The sequence below is a fragment of the Bos indicus genome, chromosome 5, assembly GCF_029378745.1.
Source record: "Bos indicus isolate NIAB-ARS_2022 breed Sahiwal x Tharparkar chromosome 5, NIAB-ARS_B.indTharparkar_mat_pri_1.0, whole genome shotgun sequence".
NCBI lineage: Eukaryota > Metazoa > Chordata > Mammalia > Artiodactyla > Bovidae > Bos > Bos indicus.
This window is the reverse complement of record NC_091764.1, coordinates 59,346,238-59,366,571: the sequence shown is the minus strand read 5'-3', so window position 1 is coordinate 59,366,571 and position 20,334 is coordinate 59,346,238. Positions and strand designations below refer to the sequence as shown.

Below are 20,334 nucleotides of genomic sequence, written 5' to 3'. Positions count from 1 at the left end.
CTTGAACATCAGGAAGTTCATGGCAATAATTATTTTTACCCATAATTAAGATGAAGTACAGAGGAAGTCATTTCATTCACTCCAAAATCAACAGCCAGACAAGATATATTCCAAATGTACTTTTCGGTTTTAAGTACATGGTATTCAAATAAACTAACTCTCTAAGAGTAAATCTTTCTAAGATCAATGGGTGCATTTTTTGAGTTAGTGCTTCCCCAAATTGTTATAAAGACTGTGTCTTTCAGGTATATCACTGTTAAACAGAAATAAATAAAAATACATTTTCCCCCAGGATCTTCCTCAGAGCTTCTTTGACATCTTTGTTTCTCAGAGAGTAAATCAGAGGATTCAACATGGGAGTGAGTAGGGTGTAACACAAGGAGGCCACTTTACTCAGCTCAGGAGATGTGTCAGGAGTATGATACATACAAGAGACAGCAACATACAGTACACTCACGACTCCCAGGTGGGAGCTGCGGGTGGAGAAGGCTTTCTGGCGTCCCTTGGTGGAGGGTATCTTTAGAACTGTGGACAAAATGTACAAATAAGAAACAATAATAACTATGATGGTAGGCAAGATAATGATGCCAGATAAACAGAAAGAAGCCAGTTTATGGATGAAGATGTTAGAACAAGACAGCCTTTGAAGTGGATGGTCATCACAGTAAAAATGTTCAATGGTCCAAGAAGCACAAAAGGATAAAATAAATGTCATGCTGGTCTCAATAACTGAGCTGATACAGCCACAAATATAGGAACCAGCCACCAACTGAACACCGAGACATGTTGACATCTGAATGGAGTAGAGACGTGGGTTGCAGATGGCAATGAAGTGGTCATAAGCCATGACTGCCAGGAGAAACCCCTCGGTCACAATGAAGAGGGCAAAGAGAAGGAGCTGGGTCACACAGCCTGCAAATGAGATGGACTTGCTCACAGACCAGAAGTTGATCATAGCTTTGGGTGCAATAACAGATGAATAGACGAGATTGATGAAGGAGAGGTTGCCTAGGAAGAAATACATTCGTGTGTTCAGCCATGGATCTTTCATATTAATGACCATCATGCCAACATTCCCTAGAAGGATCATGGTGTAGATAAGCAGAAATAGCAGGAAGAGGAGAATGTGGAGCTGTGGGAGGACCCTGAAGCCTAAGAGAGTGAAGTCAGTCACTTCTGAGTGATTAGTTGTTCCCGTGTCACCAATGGCAGACACCTGCTGAGAGGCACAAGGCAAAATAAACGAAATTGTGACTTTGATTCTAGTACTATCAAAACTATCTTAAATGTAGATATATATGATTAACAACTTAATGAGATAGTGCATACAAAACAATCTTATTGTCAGGAAGATGAAAGATTAGGGATTAGATGTCATTAGACTTCTGAAACTGTTAGTCTATTAAGCAGTAAAGGAAGCCCTTTGGTTATTTTATTTAAATCATATTTTTTCAGGGAAGTAAATAAGAAAGTAGCATGTTTTCCCGTGTAATTTTACTCACATTCTAAATTTCTATTTTTAATATGTTTATAGTTAAAATTTATGTTTATCTAAAATTAGGAATCTAAAATTAACAATCTAAATTAGGACTATTATACACTATCTAAAACAGGAGTGGCACATATAATATCAATGATAGTGTTTGTAGCCATTATGATAGTGCTGTCCTTGTTTTAATCACAATACAATGGTAATAACAGTAATAAATATATTCAAAATATTTTAACCTTCTTACATCTCAGTTTATTTATTTCCACTATAACTGTATACATCTTTGGAAACATAATAGAAATAGATAAGTTATTGGTATGTTAAATTAACAGCAAAATTTGCTAAGACTAGATATAACAAAATTCTCTTAAGCTAGTTCAAATATATGTTCATTTCCTCAGAACAAAGCCATTCCACCAAATACATGCATTTATATTCCTCATTATAATATTTTGTTTCTATTAATAGTTAATTTTTAAAATGTCATAATCATTTAGCCCTCTTTTTGACGCAGAGAGAGAGAAGCTGATGAACATTCCAGTCCTTACAGTGCAATGAATGACTTTCTACACAGGCTGCATCAATTCAAGGGATCTCACTCTTTAGTCAGGGGAAGTAAACCTAAGGGAAATACAGATAGGGAGTTCCTCTCCATAATTCTAATATGCTTTGTAACTCTTAAATAAGAATAATGGGGTACGCTTGCATATTTAAAGACCATAGCAACCGTGTGTCATCCAGAGTTTATGATCGTGAGCTGGAGTATCAACAGTTGTATTTATGATGGCCTTAGTTATTTTTAAGCCTGTGAAACCTTCTTCAGGATATTTCAGCCTTGAGGTTTTGCTCATCCTCTGTGATGGATTCCACTGGGAGAGAAGTAATAGTAAAGTCAATTATGGACATATAAGTGCAGGTTCCAGGGCTGTCTTCTATGAGAACATCGACAAAGAAAATCTTTCTGGTTATTGTCACAGCAGCCAAGTTGATAGGCAGAAGGAAACAGATCAAAAAGTCTGTACTATATGAAAAATGTTTTAGATAAATAAATATTTAATATTATGTAATAAATTACATGAGCTATGATTGTAAAAGGCAAAAATTCACTCCAAATTTTGGTCTTCCTATATTCTCTGATGTAGATATACTTCATGGTACACAAATTCCATCTGAATCACAAACTCAAAGTAAAATAAGGCTTTGATAATTTTATGATTTTGTATATTTAAATACTAATTAGTTAAAAAATATGGAATAAATGATAATATTCAATAAAATTATTTTTTAAATCTCTAGTAAAAACATTTATAAGAGATCAGGACTAATATTTTAAAATTCCTTAATAGCTACTGTGTGACTGAAAGACTACATTAGAACCAGAGACATTATATTCTATTTAACAAGCCTAATACAAGTATGCCATTTTTCCTAAATATTTCCATGTTATTCCAATCTTCTTTTTTGAACATAATTGATTTTTAATGTTGTGTTAGTTTCTGCTATACAACAAAGTGAATCAACTATACGTATATATATGTCCCCTCCCTCTTGTATCATTGAGAGTTTGGTCAGTATAGAAAGAGAAAGCAGTTTAGGAATTTCAAACAGGAAAATGTTAATAATTACGGTGAACGAGGCCTATAAAGTTTGGAAAGGCAGAATGAACTTCTAGCTGAAACTCTTGCAATGACTCTTAGAAAAACATAGAATTAATTCACAAAGTGAGGCTACCATTGCAGGTATGGTTTAAAAATAATATTGTTGACTGTGATCCAAGGGCCATATACACAGCAGCAAAAATATGTCAGTACTTTCTTATCCATCAAAATAGCTTCCCTAGGAAGTTAGAGGTTCAACAAGGCTTCAGAGAAAAGCCTCCATGTTTCCATAACTTCCTAAACAGCAGAAAAAGTCAAAATGAATGGAACATTGATCCAAATCCCAAGTCTGTATGGATCTATTACAATTGGTATTGTAAAGTTCTGTGTCAAGAAACTTAGTAGCAGGAGACATTTTAACTTTTTAACATCTCCAACTAGAAAGAACCTGGAGAGGAGCTTTTGGATCTAATTCATAAAATATAACAAAATTCACTGTACTTTTTCTCATTTCTTAAACTTCCCACAACACCATTAGCAATAACAACATGCTACCGTGTATAAGTATCTAAGAAACACTTAGAGTTGGACACGACTCAGAGTCGGACACGACTGAGTGAGTGATTTATTTAACTGATTTAAGAAACACTTACTGGAAATAACAATAAATGGGATGAATTCTCAATAAATTCAAAGACTGAAATCATTCAGTGTATGTTCTTTGATCCTGGTCAACTTAATATAGAAATGATTAACAAATAGACAAATAGAAAGTGTTGATGTTAGAAATAAACACTGCCTAAAAGACCGTGGGTAAAAAAGAAATCAAACTATCTTTTTATCTAGTTTGAACTAAGTGGTAATAAATTATGATATACCTAAATTTCTGGGATGCAGAAAATGAAGTATTATACTTGGTGTGATATATAAAATCCAGAAGTAACTACTATAAATAAGTAAGAAAGGAACATAAATAGATTATCTACCTTAATTATGAGAAGGAGAAAACAGTCGGGGCAAAAAAAAGTACAATAAAACAAAACAAGGTAAATAATAAAAGCCAAAATTAGTTAAATAGAAATACATACTATAGGATATTTACAAGGCTTAACACTGAGATTTTGAAGGATTAGTACGATACATAAACCCTAGCCAGCTTAACAAATACAGCAACACTGAATCACAAGTGTCAGGAATGAAAAGGAGATAGCACTACAAATCCTTCTAATACTAAAATGGACATAGTAAATACTATTTTTTAACATCAGAAATGACCATTTTAAAATAAAAGTATTTAAAATATAATAAAGTGATAAATGATAAATATGAATTTTAAAATATCTATTAATCTGCAGATATAAACTACTGTATATAAAATAAATAAACAACAGGATCCTATTGTAATGCACTGGGAATCATATTCAATCTGGAAGAATGGAAGGGGAGTAATTGTTGAAAATATTTTTATTTGAAAATCAGTTCAAAGCGATACACCTGACTTTCTGGTGTTTGGGGTTTGTCTGCCCCAGTCTGCCCCCTGGACTAGAGTAAAGAGCATCCTAGTCCAGACTAGTCAGCCTAACCCAGATTCTGTCAAATAAAACAACCAGGGGAAAGGCCCATTTGCAGCCAGGCCCAGTCCCTTTGAGAGACTGCCTGGAATACCGAGGGGCCACCTGCCACACTAGCCACTTAGGGTCTTTATGGCACCTCAAGGAAGGACTACAGGGTCATTACTCCCTACCCCAGGAGCAAGTACAGCCAGACACTGGCTTGGTTGGAAAATGAAGCAAGCTGTCTGTCTAAACAGTAAACTGAGTTTCAAAGAGAACAGTGATGTCCATTTGGCAAACCCCTTGGGTCCCTATCTTTTTTCATGAGGAGCCTGGTAAGGAATATGAATGACTAAGATACTGACAACTGTTGAAGCTGACTGTGTGCAGATCCTGACCTCCCCTGATCCTGTGTGGATAAAGGGGGTACTGTAGGTGCTGCCCCACTTTACAGAAGAAGAACAGAGAGGGGCTTAGGGAAGTGAAGTAACTTGCCCAAGAGGAGAGAAAGAGTGGAAATCGGAACACAAGATAGCCTGACCTTTCTGGGTAGTGTGATTATCAATCATCTGCTCACTGGTCACAGATGAGGAAGTGACACTTTCAGGGTGGGAGAAGGGCAAACCTGGGTCAGGAATCAAGAATGGGGAGTCACCTAGTGTCTGCTGATTAATATTATTGGCCAAAGTGACAATAAGTCAGAAAAGGAAGCCCACCCTTAGCCTGAGCAGTAGAGAATCCCTGGGAGACCCATCCAGGATATTGGAACTAAAACATTTCATTCTCAATTTTCCCCCCAAAAGATGCTCAGAACTTCTCTGAGCCTCTGGATGTTTGGCTGTAAAATGGAAATACTACTGCTTTCCAGAACTTTTGTGAGGATGGGCTAAGAGCAAGCACATATGGCACAAGCCTGGTATTTGACTCCACCTTTGCCAGCACCCAGATCGAGGCTTGTCAGCTTTCTCACCTCCAGCTTGCAAGTCCAAGTACAGGAAAGTGGTCTCTAAGGAGGGCCTTTCCTTGTTTCCAGGCCTCCTACTCATAATCATTGGGAGAACATCTCAAGGCCACTAGAACTTTCAGACAAAACTAAATGACAGCGGTCCCACCTGTAACTGAAATTTGTGATAATAATGCTGAATCTTTACTTCATCTCAACCCAAAGCTCTGCCACCACAAAATCTGTGGCAGTCCCACTCTGAGTGTACATGGGACTTGGAGGTGGTGGTGGGGAGCTTGGATTCTGCAGGATACTTGACAGCTCCATTCTACTTCCTGTCCAGTGAAGTGGGAAACCTTAGGTGGAGCCCAGTCCTCAATTCCTACACCATGCACTGCTGCAGCAGAACCCTGAGCCAGAGATGGTCTGCGTCTCCTTGTCCAAAACATGACAGGACTTCTCTACAAATAGGCTCTGACACTCCAGCACTTCACTGCCCTGCAGAGAATCATGCCCTAAATCACCTGTCACCTGTCAATGCAGCTAAAAGCCAGAAACATTTCCTTTCCCAGCCACAGTACTGCAGTGATCCCCTGTATTATACTGTGCTTGGGGAAGCAGAAGCCCAGAAATCTGACCCTCCTAAGGACCCCCAGCCAGAGAGTTCACTGAGGCTGGGACTGGGACTTCTCACTCCTAGACTGCCCAGCCCTAAGGAGTCAAAAAACTTCATTTTGAGCTACTCCCTCTGGCCTTAAAGAGCCAGCAGTGGGATGAAGGGTGTAAGAGTTACAAAGAGAAGCCCAAATTGTAGCCTTAGATTGCTAATCAGTAATAAAATATCCCTCTAACCCTAGACCTTCCCCGAACTGACAGACTGAGAAGATAAAGCAAAAACTGTGCTGCGCCGCCCACATCCTCGCTCCTCCTGGTCCAGCAGCAGCAGCAGCAGCACTCCATGAGCTCCAGGTTCCCGCCCAGCAGGGCCGCCCCGCGCGCCTCGAGTTCCCGCAGCTTCAGAGACTCTTGGGGCCACCTCGTGCCGCAGGCGCAGGCAATACGGTACCCACAACGCCGCCACAGGACGTGCACTGCCCGCCTTGTGCCGGTCGGTAGCATCCAGGAAGCTGCAAAGCTCGCACAGCTGCAGCTTGTCGTCCTGCAGCCACAGGTTCACGTCCTGGAGGCGGAGATATTCGGCAGGAGCTGCCACAGCCGTCGGGTCACGTCGACCATCAGCATCAGGACGCAGTGCTCCATCCAGCACGAGGTCCGCCTTCTGGGCCTCCTAACGCTGCATCACTGTGCTAGCTCCTCCTCCGTCCAGGAGGCATCGGAGGAGCTGAGCCAGGTGCATGATCCCCAGCCCTTCTGGTTTTCCGAAGGTCTTGTGAGGAATTACTTCTCTCATTTTCATTTTTTGCTTTACGATGCAATACACTGGTCAGTGAGACATTTAGGTCCCTTGCAGAGGGAATGACTATTACTCTGATTTTTCTCCCCAGGAAAGAGTTTCTCTCAGGACCCTTCGCCGCTATGTTCGTTGGTTTAATCAATTAAAACGTACAGAGAACTAAAGGGAGAGAAGCTGCATTCCCCACCCCCTAATACTTGTTCGTCTTAGCAAGTTTAAATCATGATCTAAACAGTGAGGAAATGGAATCTATGTTGCAGAATTACTTCCTGTTAAACAACTATTTGCTTCTTTTCATACTGTTGATTATTCATGAATTGCTTGATTTTATAGTGGATAAAGGGTTTACTCTATTCTAAGGAATATGTAAGGAATCGTATCCATTCATGAGATTGTCTCGTTTGTTTATTCTCCGAAATAAGCATTTGTTTTTTTCTTTTCTTTTAGATGCTTTCAGTTACATTTATGTCTTTTAAAAAAACATGTCTCTGTTGAAACCAGAAATGTGTTTACGTAACAAATGAAGTGGCTTCGAGTTGGGTTTCTGGAGAATTGTCATTTTGATTTTGTGCTACTGTGTTACGGTGGTTTTTCATGGTGCTTGATGAGCTGTTTCTCTGCTAGTGCACTTGAAGTAATGAACATCTTTCTTCCTTAGGTAAAGCTGCCTTTTTTTTTTTTTGTAGCTTGATTATAATGATTCAACAGGTTAATAATTAGAGGTGTTCCTCTTGTTGTTTTCAGTAGATGGTACTGTAGCACCAGTTTTCCGCTTCTCTTACCTGAGCTGCCTCTGGTTATATTAGAGGATTGGCACTTTCCGCCTTCCACCACTTCTGCCTTCATTGTTACTGCGTCTGCCTCTGGAGTCAGTAGTGCCTTGCCACTGCTGCTGGTGTTGCTGGTGCTGTGGTGGATGTTGCCATCTGGGGCTCTGGTGTGGCTGTCCCCTCGGCTACCTTTGTGGTCTCCTGGGATGGCAACTCCACCACCTCAGGGAGAGGGCAGAAGTATCGGGGAAGCTATGGTCACAGGTTCCTCAGCTACATCTGGAGCTGTTGAGTTCATAGGTGCTGCTGTGGGTGGGCAAGGGGCGAGAGTCACGGACGCCTCTATGACTAAAGAAATGGGGTTGCAGGTTCTGCCATTTCCTGTTTTCTTGTGGCTGCGGTTGCTGCTGCATCCTGGAGGCCTGAGTCATGTGTGCCACCTTTCCTGGATTCTCTGGGACTGCAAGCTTAGCTTGGGGTCACCAACCCTGCTTAGCCCTAGCTCTGCCTCCTCTGTGTTTCCAGTCCACCCATCTTTAGATGTGCTGATGTGTGGAATTCTCTGGTGTGTCCTGGTGTGTTAGACAGAGGCACACTTGTTGAATTATGAATGTTTTAGAATCCACCTGCAATGCGCAGGACCTGGGTTCAATCCCTGGGTTGGCAAGATCCCCTGGAGAAGGGAAAGGCTACCCACTCCAGTATTCTGGCCTGGAGAATTCCATGTACTTTATAGTCCATGGGGTAGCAAAGAGTCGGATACACTGAGCGACTTTCATGTTCACTTCACTTTACTGATTGTAGATCGAAGGAGAGAGACAAAGAGAATGCCTACATCACTATGATGAGCTATGTGTTTATTTAAAATTCTTATCTGGTGTGTCTTATAAAAACTTTAATTTTAAACTTTTTACTATAGCATTTTATAGCTGTGACTTTGAAAAATTTAAACTTCTCCCACTCCACATATAGAGTAGATACCATATTTTGAAATAGGGGAGATTATCTCATTTACATTAATTGTAAAGGTCTATTATTGTTCTTTACTTTTGCCATTTTAATATCTTTTTTCTGTGTTCCTTTTTTTTGGTATTTTGCTATTAAATAAATAATTATCAATTTACTTTGAGAAATATAACCTTAAACTGCATGTATCATTTGTGTCTACGTATAGGAATTTACTCTCTTTATATTTATTTACCCTCTCTCATTTAAAATCAATTTTTAAATTATTTAATCTATATATTATACATTTAGAACTACAGAAGACTGCATTGTAATTTTTCTTCAATTACCAAACATAATTTAGAAAACTCAAATTTATTATATTTACCCACATTGTGGTATATCATCCACAATATATATTATGCTTTGAATTTCAGTTTTTCTATGAAATCTCTTATAGCTATGATTTTTATAAATCAAGTTCTCTTTCCATTATCACAAATGTAATTCTCTTAAATGAAGGTAGTATATTTCACTTACATTCATTTTTAAAATCAATTTACTTCACTTCACTCTAGTCTTAACTTTTGCTTCACTTCACTTTACTAACTAAAGTCATTTTTCATATTTTCTATGTATGTTCCATTTTTTATGTTGTTTTAGAGGGAAATAATATTTCTACTATTTCCATTTTTCAGAAGTATAAGCCTAAGTTGCATCGTTTGTGTCTATAATTAGCAAGTGTATCACATTTCCCCCTTTCAACCTTTAAGATTCAACAAATTATTCAAACTCATTTTTTACTTTTAGAGGTAGTATTGTTCTCTGAGCCTTGTTAGATTGTACATATCTGTCAGTTATTCTTATATATAAACAAATGGTGTGGAATGTAATGGAATTTTTCCAGAAAATATTTTTGTATCACTTAACAGATAAGAAATAGAAGTCACTATAACTTTATAGATATTTAAATTATATTCTTTATATGTCCATATATAGAAAAGTTTATTACTTTAATTCTTAAAAGTCAGATCACACTTATGAGAATCATATATTTCTCTATGCTGTGTCACATTTTCTATTGTGCTTTAAATGGGTCATATCTGTTTTTTTGTTTCCTGCCATAGCAAGTGAATGTCTCCTTAACAAAGACTATACCAAATTTTCAGTGAGTCTTTCCAAAGGCTTCAGTTCAGTTCAGTCGCTCAGTCGTGTCTGACTCTCTGCGACCCCATGAATTGCAGCACTCCAGGCCTCCCTGTCCATCACCAACTCCCGGAATTCACTCAAACTCACGTCCATTGAGTCGGTGATGCCATCTAGCCATCTCATCCTCTGTTGTCCCCTTTTCCTCCTGCCCCCAATCCCTCCCAGCATCAGAGTCTTTTCCAATGAGTCAACTCTTCGCATGAGGTGGCCAAAGTACTGGAGTTTCAGCTTTAGCATCATTCCTTCCAAAGAACACCCAGGACTGATCTCCTTTAGAATGGACTGGTTGGATCCCCTTGCAGTCCAAGGGACTCTCAAGAGTCTTCTCTAGCACCACAGTTCAAAAGCATCAATTCTTCGGTGCTCAGATTTCTTCACAGTCCAACTCTCACATTCATACATGACTACTGGAAAAACCATAGCCTTGACTAGACGGACCTTTGTTGGCAAAGTAATGTCTCTGCTTTTGAATATGCTATCTAGGTTGGTCATAACTTTCCTTCCAAGGAGTAAGCGTCTTTTAATTTCATGGCTGCAGTCACCATCTGCAGTGATTTTGGAGCCCCCCAAAATAAAGTCTGACACTGTTTCCACTGTTTCCCCATCTATTTCCCATGAAGTGATGGGACCAGATACCATGATCTTAGTTTCCAAAGGCTTAGAGTCTCACTTTGACTAAAAAAATTTTCTTTTAACAATTAATTGATAAAGAAAGAGTTTATAAAATATGGGGAAACTGGTTAAAAAAGAAATAGAAAGACGTGATGCAGGCAAGGATGTCAGAACTGTTAAGGATTCCTGGAGTATCCAGCTGCAGTTTGCTGCCATCTGGTGGCTGTTGTCCGACTAAATACTAAGGCAAAGATTCTAGGTACAATGGTAGAGTGGAACTTTCAGAAAGATGGTTAAGAATTCTAATTATTGCCTAGTTACCTGGTTTCCATCCCCATCAGATAGTCCTGAGGACAGGAGCTTGGCTAATAATAACCAGGAATGTGCAAAGCCCCAAACGCCTCCCTGTCTCCCAAGATAAAGTTGTCTCTGGTACTGTGAGTCTTGTTTTCTCTCCCTTCCTTTTGTTATTTCCCTCACCAAAAATAAGTCCTGTGAGATCTCACCACTTGTTTCAAAAAACAGATGAACAGAAAATGGAAAATATTCTCCAATTACGTTATATCTGATTTGGTTTTTTCTTGATATCCCTTTGCATGGGTTATATTGGATTTTATTTAGGATTGTTGTATATATATATATTCATCATCAAGATACATCATTATTTGGTTTCCTCATGCTAATCATGCCACATTTTGTCCTTAAACTTGCCTGGAAAATCCCTTGGGCAGAGGAGCCTGGTAGGCTGCAGTCCATGGGGTCGCTAAGAGTCGGACACGACTGAGTGACTTCACTTTCACTTTTCACTTTCACGCATTGGAGAAGGAAATGGCAACCGACTCCAGTGTTCTTGCCTGGAGAATCCCAGGGACGGGGGAGCCTGATGGGCTGCCGTCTATGGGGTTGCACAGAGTCGGACATGACTGAAGTGACTTAGTAGTAGTATCATTAAAAGATGGTGGATTTTTCCTCAATTTTAAAAATCCTGATGAGATTGGATAACATTGAAATTATTCACTGTTTCAAGCTTTCCAGGAATTAATGGGAGTTGCCATCTGACAAAGTATTGTTTATCATAGGAAGAGTTTTGACTTATTATTCAATTATTTCAGTGGTTAGCAAAAGGGGTAATAATCAAAATATTTAACAACTTTTTTAGTAATCATTTATATAAGTGCTTATATATAAAAGTAAACAATAATCCAAAATAGTCCCTTTTGTATTCTTACTGAAGTTATTACTAGTGAAGAAATTTTTAACACAAACACTAAATTTTTCTAATCATTTATTGATTTTTTTAAACAAATTGCTATGGGAAAACTTTGGTTCGACATACTTTGCTAAATGCTGTCTGAGCCACAGTTTGAAGTTGTCCCTAAGGTTATCAGAGGGGACTAGACAGGCCAAACCATTACAACAGTAGTTGTCCCATTAAATTTAAAGTTGTCAGCTGTTGTATTTGAAAAGAATTTAATCTTCTTTCAACAAAAGTGTTTATAATGCTGAATCCTTGCCAGGTTTCTGCTAAACTAATATCAATTATATTTACAATTTTCTATCTCCTTGTCTTGTTCCTGATCTTCAGATAAAGTCTTCCAGACTTTTCTCATTAAGGGTGATATTACTACTCCTAGATTTTTCATAGATGCCTTTTATCTGGCTGAGGAAAGTTGCTGAGAGTTATCAGAATTAAATGTCTGTTTTTGTGTATATATATTCTCCTATCCACTTTGTTAATATAGTAAATTACATTATTTTTGAACAATAAATGAGTTATGCATTCCTGGGATAGCGTCTGTTTCTTCCTTGTCCTTTTGACATCCCTTGGTCCTCTGTTGGATTGAAATTTACTAAATTTTTGTTTATAAATTTCACATTAATGTTCACAACAGATATTGAACTGTATTTTCTTCTCTTGTTGTGTGTCTGTCTGGTTTAACACCACCTTTATCTTGGCTTCATTAATTAGGAGGTATTCCCTCATTTAAATTCCATGGAAAAGTTTATGTAGAATTATTATTAAGGTCTTACTTATGTATTGGTAAAATTCACCAGTAAACTGCTTTGTGGAATAGTTTTGAGCTATATATATGCATATGTGTGTCTATGTGGCATATGTATCAGAGGGAAGAAGGAGAGAGGGAGGAGAGAGACCCAGAGCGAGAGTAAAGAAAGAGACTCTGTTGTTACTGGTTCAGGCAGAGATCTGATTTCTTTTACTTTTCCTTTGCCAGAATCAGAAGTCAACTCTTTTATTTTGCAAAACAAATTAAACTTCTTTTCCAATCCACCTAAGTAGTAGAAGTCAGTGATTTTAATTAGGTATAAATGTAAAGAATCTAAAAGAATGCCTGAGAATTGGTGGGAGGGGGGAGAATGGTTTATATATGCAGCATTTAGTGATCTAGTTTTGATATCCACTGGCATCAGAAAATAAGAAATGGATTATATTTATTACACATTTGTGTTGAACAAAGACAGAAATTTCTGGAAGGGATATTTATAAAACAATGCAATGAAGGGTGGAAATATCCTTCCAGAAGAATATGTATGATTAATAATACCTTTGATTGACTTTGAGTGAGAATGTTGCTATTCTGCCAGGAAGCAATAAGGAGACCAAATTCACTTGTCCTTGAACTTCTAAGTAGGGACTGGCTTCATTGTGATCAGTTGAGAATCATAAAATATAAATGAATGTTCTCCAAACTCATCTCACTAGACAATTTTCAATATTGAGACTAATTGAGAAGGAAGTGTGATCCAGGAATCAGTATTAAAAGTGAAGCAAAGCAAAACCTCCCCAGCTGATTCTAACATATGGGAAATTTAGCAAACATTGACCTAATTGACCTCTAGGGCCCTTTCTACTTTTCAGAAAGACCACATATCTATATATGTATATCTATCTACCTGTCTATCTATATCTAATTTACTTTCTTTTTTACAAGAATAACTACATGGTTAGATCAAAGGATTTAGAACTTAGGTAGGATCAATTTTTGGTTCCGTCTTTGCATAATATAAAGAGTAGGATATTCCTTGATGTCAAACTGAAGAGTCAGTCTGATCCTCTTTTAGTTCTAGCAAGTAAAATTAAGGTATATTAGATTTAGAAATAAATAGGTCTGTTTACTGAGTGCTGTCACTTGAATAAATCGAATGTATACTGTTAAACATGTTTGCAATTAACTGCACTTTCTTCAAAGCTTCTTTTAATGGAAAAGTGAGCTATTAAAATTCTTCAATGAGCTTCTTTTGGTATCTGCTGAATCTCAAGTAAGGTGCCTGATTTTTTAAAAATCACAACTTTTTAAAAGATAGATTTCTTAATTTAGAAAAAAATATGTTAAATCTCTCATGTAGCCACTCTTAATGAATACTTTCTATTTCCCAGGTCCTACATATTTTATTTAATTTATATACATAACTTAATTTAATCCTTTCAATACCACCCTATGGTGGTATTGATGTTCTATAGATGTTCTAAGACATATTTTGCTGATGAGGAGACAGAGGTTCATAAAATATGAACAATTTGCCCTAAATTACTTAACCAGTGAGTGGCAGGACCTGGATTAAAACTTAAATTTACATGAATTAAATGCCACATTTTTAACTAATAAAACATTTTTTACTTTATAAAAAAATAGTAACAGAAGCAACATTGGTTTCACTTTTTCTGACTCTATTATAATTTTGATTTTGTAAAAATGTCCAAATTAAAATGACTTCAAATATGACATTAATTTTATTGATGGGAAGTTTTTTTTGATATTTCAGAAACTAAAAATAGAAATGAACACAAATTTATAACATAAAATTTCATCTTTTCCACTTGGATTTAACTTTTCAGATATATTAAAATTATTGATGTTTTATGCACATACATATTTAGTATTTGATATTAAGCATTGATACTTATTTTAAAAAGCAAAACCTGTGCAACACAGATTTTGTTTGCTCTATGTGTTTCCGTTAATGTCTTCTGTTTGATTAATAATATAGACAAAGAAAAAATACTTCTTAGAAAAGTTAATCTTGTACTTCTTGTATCATAGTTTGCTTCTGTATAAACAGTAATTCATGTATCTGAGATGTTAATGCTTTATATTAAAGGAAAAAGATGTGTTGGAGTTTGGCTGCAGAAAGGAAGCAGACCTACTAGCAATCAGAGTTAAGTAGTAAAGGAGTAGAAATTGAAGAGTGTGTATTTAGTATAGGAGGTAAGAGTTGATTTATCATTTCAGATGACTTTAAGACTGGTGCTTTATTCCAGTCCATGAAACAATAATCCCATGTTTCCTAATGTCTCTTATATAGCAGGATGTTTTAAGACAGTCAAACTAACTGCATTTTTTGATAGGAAAAAGAATTGACCTAATTTTTCACCTGATATTCATTCCTAAAACAAAAGTAATTTTTTACGTGGCTATTTGCTTGTTAATTTAACTAACATTTTGAATTTAAGATGTTCCAGTAACTTCAAATACTGCTTTTCATACTCAGTTTCACATTTTTATCACAACAATCCTATAAAGTAGGTATTATTATTACCTCCCATTTCACAGAAGAGGACTTCAGGCATTGAAAATGTAGGTAGCAATTTTAGATTATTTCAGATTGAAAGAGGTGAAATTTGGACTTAGTCCATCCAATTCCAAAGTTCTGAACAAATGGCATAAAATGACTCATAGCATCACTGTCCCAGACATCTTTTGCCCATCTACATTTCTCATATCATTGACATTGAATATATTAGAAAAATTATATATATTTGCCTACTGGTCCTTCCAAAAGTAAAGTTATTCTGTTAGATATGTTGACAAGAGAACTTCATATTCCAATAGCATTTTTTTCTCTCATTTGCAACCACATGGATGAACCTGGAGGGTATTATCCTAAGTGAAATAAGTCAAACAGAGAAAGGCAAATACTGTATGATATCACTTATCTGTGGAATCTAAAGAATACAACAAACTAGTGACTATAACAAAAAAGAAGCAGGCTCACAGATATAGAGGACAATCTAGTGGTTGCCATTGAGGTGAGGTTGGGAGAAGGAGAAATATAGGGATGGGGAGTAAAAGTACAAACTGTTATATATAAAATAAGCTACAAGGATATATTGTACAATACAGGGAATACAGCCAATATTTTATAATAACTATAAATTTAGTATAGCTTCAAAATTGTCAATCACTATATTGTATACCTGTAACATTAATATTGTACATGAACCATATTTCAATTTTAAAAAAAGAACGTAAAGTTGACAAGGCTTTCCATAGGATTCATGATCATCCACTGATTTTCTCAGATAGGTCTCAGCTATGAAGAATGAACTGAATAAGAATTACTCAGAAGTGATGGAGTTTATTCTGCTGGGATTCCAAACATCTCCAGATGTTCAGATTCTCTTATTTTTACTCTTCTTGCTTATCTACATGGTCACTGTGGTGGGAAATATCAGCATGTTAGTTGTCATTAAAATAGACTCCAGACTTCATACTCCTATGTATTTCTTTCTCAGAAATCTATCTTATTTAGATCTCTGCTACTCCACCGTCATTGCTCCCAAAACTCTGGCCACTTTCTTACCCAAAGACAAGAGAATTTCTTACAATGGCTGTGCAACCCAGTTCTTTTTCTTTGCTCTCTTTGTTGGGACTGAAGGCTTTCTTCTAGCTGTGATGGCATATGATCGCTTCTCAGCCATTTGCTCGCCCTTCCTCTACACTGTTCGTATGTCCCAGCAGGCTTGTGTTCGTTTGGTGATTGCCTCCTACATCTGTGGCTGCATCAACTCCATGATACAAACAGGTTTCACCTTCAGTTTGCGTTTCTGTGGAGAAAACAGATTGGACCACTTTTTCTGTGATGTCCCAGCCCTGATCAAGATCTCCTGTGTGGACACCTTGGTGAATGAGATTGTACTCTTTATTCTCTCTGCCCTCATCATCATCACTACCACAACTATCATTCTGGTTTCTTACGCATGTATCCTCTCCACTGTTCTAAAGATCTCCTCAACTCATGGTAGGAGTAAGACCTTCTCCACTTGTAGCTCTCATATCACTGTGGTGAGTTTGTTCTATGGAACTGTATTCTTCATGTATGCCCAGCCTGGAGCCATCTCTTCACCAGAGAAAAACAAGATTATAGCTGTATTCTACACTCTTATCATTCCTATGTTGAATCCTCTGATTTACAGTCTAAGGAATAGGGAGGTAAAAAATGCTGTGAAAAGGATATTGTTGAGAAAAAAATCTTTTCATTGACCTCTGGCCATCTGTAAAACTATAGGCTAGACTAAAATCAGTATATGTAATAATTTGTTATGGAATAATTCTAACTAAGTTCATCTACGTTTTTGAAGATTCAAGTTTTTTTTTAACATCAACAGATTTTTAAAAAATGAATGAAAATAAATGTAGATATTTTATATTACTTTATAGTTATTTTATGGTATGATATCTGTTTGTTACAGAGGTTTGTTTCTGTTTGTTTTTCTTCAGTTCAGTTCAGTCCTTCAGTCGTGTCTGACGTTTTGCTTAGGTGTATTCAAAATTACAACTCCTGAATACAGTACTAAATAAGTACACACACTAAAGGTATTAATATCTGAAAATATATATGATTATGTAAATATCTATATATCCATCTATATATCTGGGGGAAAAAGAAAGAGACACTATTACAATTTCTATGGAATTTGTTTTTTCCAAATCATAGTTGAGTTTGCTAGTGTCCAGTCTTTGCAAATGAAAGTTGAAAGTGCCACAGTAATATAAATCATTGCTGCTGCTGCTAAGTCGCTTCAGTCGTGTCCGACTCTGTGCGACCCCATAGACAGCAGCCCACCAGGCTCCCCCGTCCCTGGGATTTTCCAGGCAAGAATACTGGAGTGGGTTGCCATTTCCTTCTCCAATGCATGAAAGTGAAAAGTGAAAGTGAAGCTGCTCAGTTGTGAAGTCGCTCTTCGCGACCCCATGGACTGCAGCCCACCATGCTCCTCTGTCCATGGGATTTTCCAGGCAAGAGTACTGGAGTGGGGTCCCATTGCCTTCTCCGATATAAATCGTTGGCCTTGCTCAAATAATTAATTATATGAAGGGGCGGTACAAAGTATTACACCTATAATATCCTTAATAGCCCAAACATTAATGATTTCACCAAGGAATAAAAAATTAAAAAAAATAAATAAATGTGGTATGGTTGCTGTAAACCTATTTGTAATGGGGAGTCTTAATAATAAATGTTTGGTAATATTTTTAGTATTACTTATATTTATTGAGGGCTTCCCTTGTGGCTCAACGGTAAAGAATGTGCCTGCTAGTACAGGAGATGAGGGTTCGATCTCTGGGTTGGGAAGATTCCCCTGGAGAAGAAAATGGCAATCCACTTCAATGTTCTTGCCTGGGAAATCCCATGGACAGAGCAACCTGGTGGGCTACATTCCATGGGGTCACAAAAGAGTCAGACACGACTTAGGGACTACACACATACTTATTGATCTCATTACTTTCTTTCTTGTAATGTTTGTAATCTATATATTGATTGAAAATCCTTATTTTCCTCTAGATTTGAAAAAAACATTGGCATGGAGTGACATAAAATAGTGTCTTATAGTAATGTAATTCTTTTGATGTCTGTAATTATGCATTTTTATTTTATTCCATTTTAGTTCCTTAATTAAATCTGCTATGGATTTGAATTTATACCATTAGAATTTTGAATTCCATATAATTATTTTCAAAGTAGTTTATGATGTGACATCTAGGTGTTACATAGGTTTCCTGTTTTAGTTTTGTTTTGTTTAGATGTATTCCAAACTGCAACTCATAAATATTGTACTATTTAAATTAATTGATAAATACACACATTATGTTCATTAATCAATATCTGCATGAACATTTGCATATCTCCATGATTATTTTAATATAACTACGGTTTTTCTGGTTTTGTTGATCTTTTGTTCCTGAATTCATTAGTTGAAGACTTGGTTGATTTATTTTCTGTTTTTACTTTAATGGAAAGTGTTTTGTATAGTTTTCAATGTAATTTTTTTTTGCTTTCATTATTATATTCAATATAAATAATTTTTCATTTTAATATTCTTTTTATTAAAGGGTTATGTAGATAAGGTTTGTTCTTTCAGTATAGTAGATTTATTTAGACAATATATTTTATTGTTGATTTCTATTTTTATTGTCTTGTTCAGAGGATTTAAACTCAAAAACCTTTATGGTGGAATTTCTGGGGCACATTTAGATAGCTATTAAACTTGTAAATATTCTGCAATTTAAGGAAACGATGTCATCGTAACATGTATTATTAAATTGGATTTTAAACATATTGAATATGATAAAAGGTGATCATTATGGCTAAGTTGTAAATATAGCAGGTAGGCATTGATGGTTCACTGTCAGATAATGCAGAATTGAATTTGACATATTATTTAATTTTAATTAATTTATTTAATTGGAGGATAATTACCTTAAATATTGTGGTAGTTTAATGCCACATTAAAACACACAAAAAATTTGACATATTAACAGATTAAAATATTTTAAAAAGAATTGTTACAAAAAGTGTATAAGGAATGTTTGATAAGTTGTAACAGTATTTTATGGTTTTAAAAACAGTAAAATTAGAAAAATAACTAAATTTTATTAAGCTGCTAAATTATAACTACAAACTTAATGAACACACATTTTCATTGGGAAAATGGGAAAATATTAGGAGCATTTGCTTTAAAATTACGAAAAAGACACAATGTCCATTATCCCTAAATGCAGTTCAACATGCTATTAGAAATCTAACAAATGCAATACAATAATAAACATAAATTTAAAGTTCAGTTCAGTTAAGTTCAGTCGCTCAGTCGTGTCCGACTCTTTGCGACCCCATGAATTGCAGCACACCAGGCCTCCCTGTCCATCACCAAATCCCGGAGTTCATTGAGACTCACGTCCATCGAGTCAGTGATGCCAGCCAGCCATCTCATCCTCTGTCGTCCCCTTCTCCTCTTGCCCCCAGTCCCTCCCAGCATCAGAGTCTTTTCCAATGAGTCAAATCTTCGTATGAGGTGGCCAAAGTACTGGAGTTTCAGCTTCAGCATCATTCCCTCCAAAGAAATCCCAGGACTGATCTCCTTCAGAATGGACTGGTTGGATCTCCTTGCAGTCCAAGGGACTCTCAAGAGTCTTCTCCAACACCACAGTTCAAAACCATCAATTCTTTGGCACTCAGCTTTCTTCACAGTCCAACTCTCACATCCATGCATGACCACTGGAAAAACCATAGCCTTGACTAGACGGACCTTTGTTGGCAAAGTAATGTCTCTAGTTTTCAGTTTGCTGTCTAGGTTGGTCATAACTTTTCTTCCAAGGAGTAAGTGTCTTTTAATTTCATGGCTGCAATCACCATCTGCAGTGATTTTGGAGCCCCCCAAAATAAAGTCTGACACTGTTTCCACTGTTTCCCCATCTATTTCCCATGAAGTGATGGGACCAGATGCCATGATCTTCGTTTTCTGAATGTTGAGCTTTAAACTGTGGAAAATTCTGAAAGAGATGGGGATACCAGAGTACATGACCTGCCTCTTGAGAAACCTATATGCAGGTCAGGAAGCAACAGTTATATTGGACATGGAACAACAGGCTGGTTCCAAATAGGAAAAGAAGTATGTCAAGGCTGTATATCGTCACCCTGCTTATTAACTTATATGCAGAGTACATCATGAGAAACGCTGGGCTGGAAGAAACACAAGCTGGAATCAGGATTGCCGGGAGA

General features: G+C 36.8%; 2 protein-coding genes across 2 annotated transcripts; one reads left to right on the top strand and one right to left on the bottom strand.

The window, feature by feature from the left end:
* Nucleotides 1-256: 256 nt before the first annotated feature.
* LOC139183037 (olfactory receptor 9K2-like) lies at nucleotides 257-5,913 on the bottom strand. Its single transcript, XM_070788764.1, has 3 exons — nucleotides 5,795-5,913; nucleotides 5,614-5,681; nucleotides 257-1,281 (listed from the first exon to the last, which is right to left on the bottom strand). Exons 1-3 carry the CDS (start codon nucleotides 5,911-5,913, stop codon nucleotides 257-259), a joined length of 1,212 nt encoding a protein of 403 aa, XP_070644865.1.
* Nucleotides 5,914-15,869: 9,956 nt separating this feature from the next.
* LOC109558478 (olfactory receptor 9S13-like) lies at nucleotides 15,870-16,817 on the top strand. The gene has a single exon (XM_019959871.2). The coding sequence runs from the start codon at nucleotides 15,870-15,872 to the stop codon at nucleotides 16,815-16,817; it is 948 nt and encodes a 315-aa protein (XP_019815430.2).
* The last annotated feature ends 3,517 nt before the right edge of the window (nucleotides 16,818-20,334 follow it).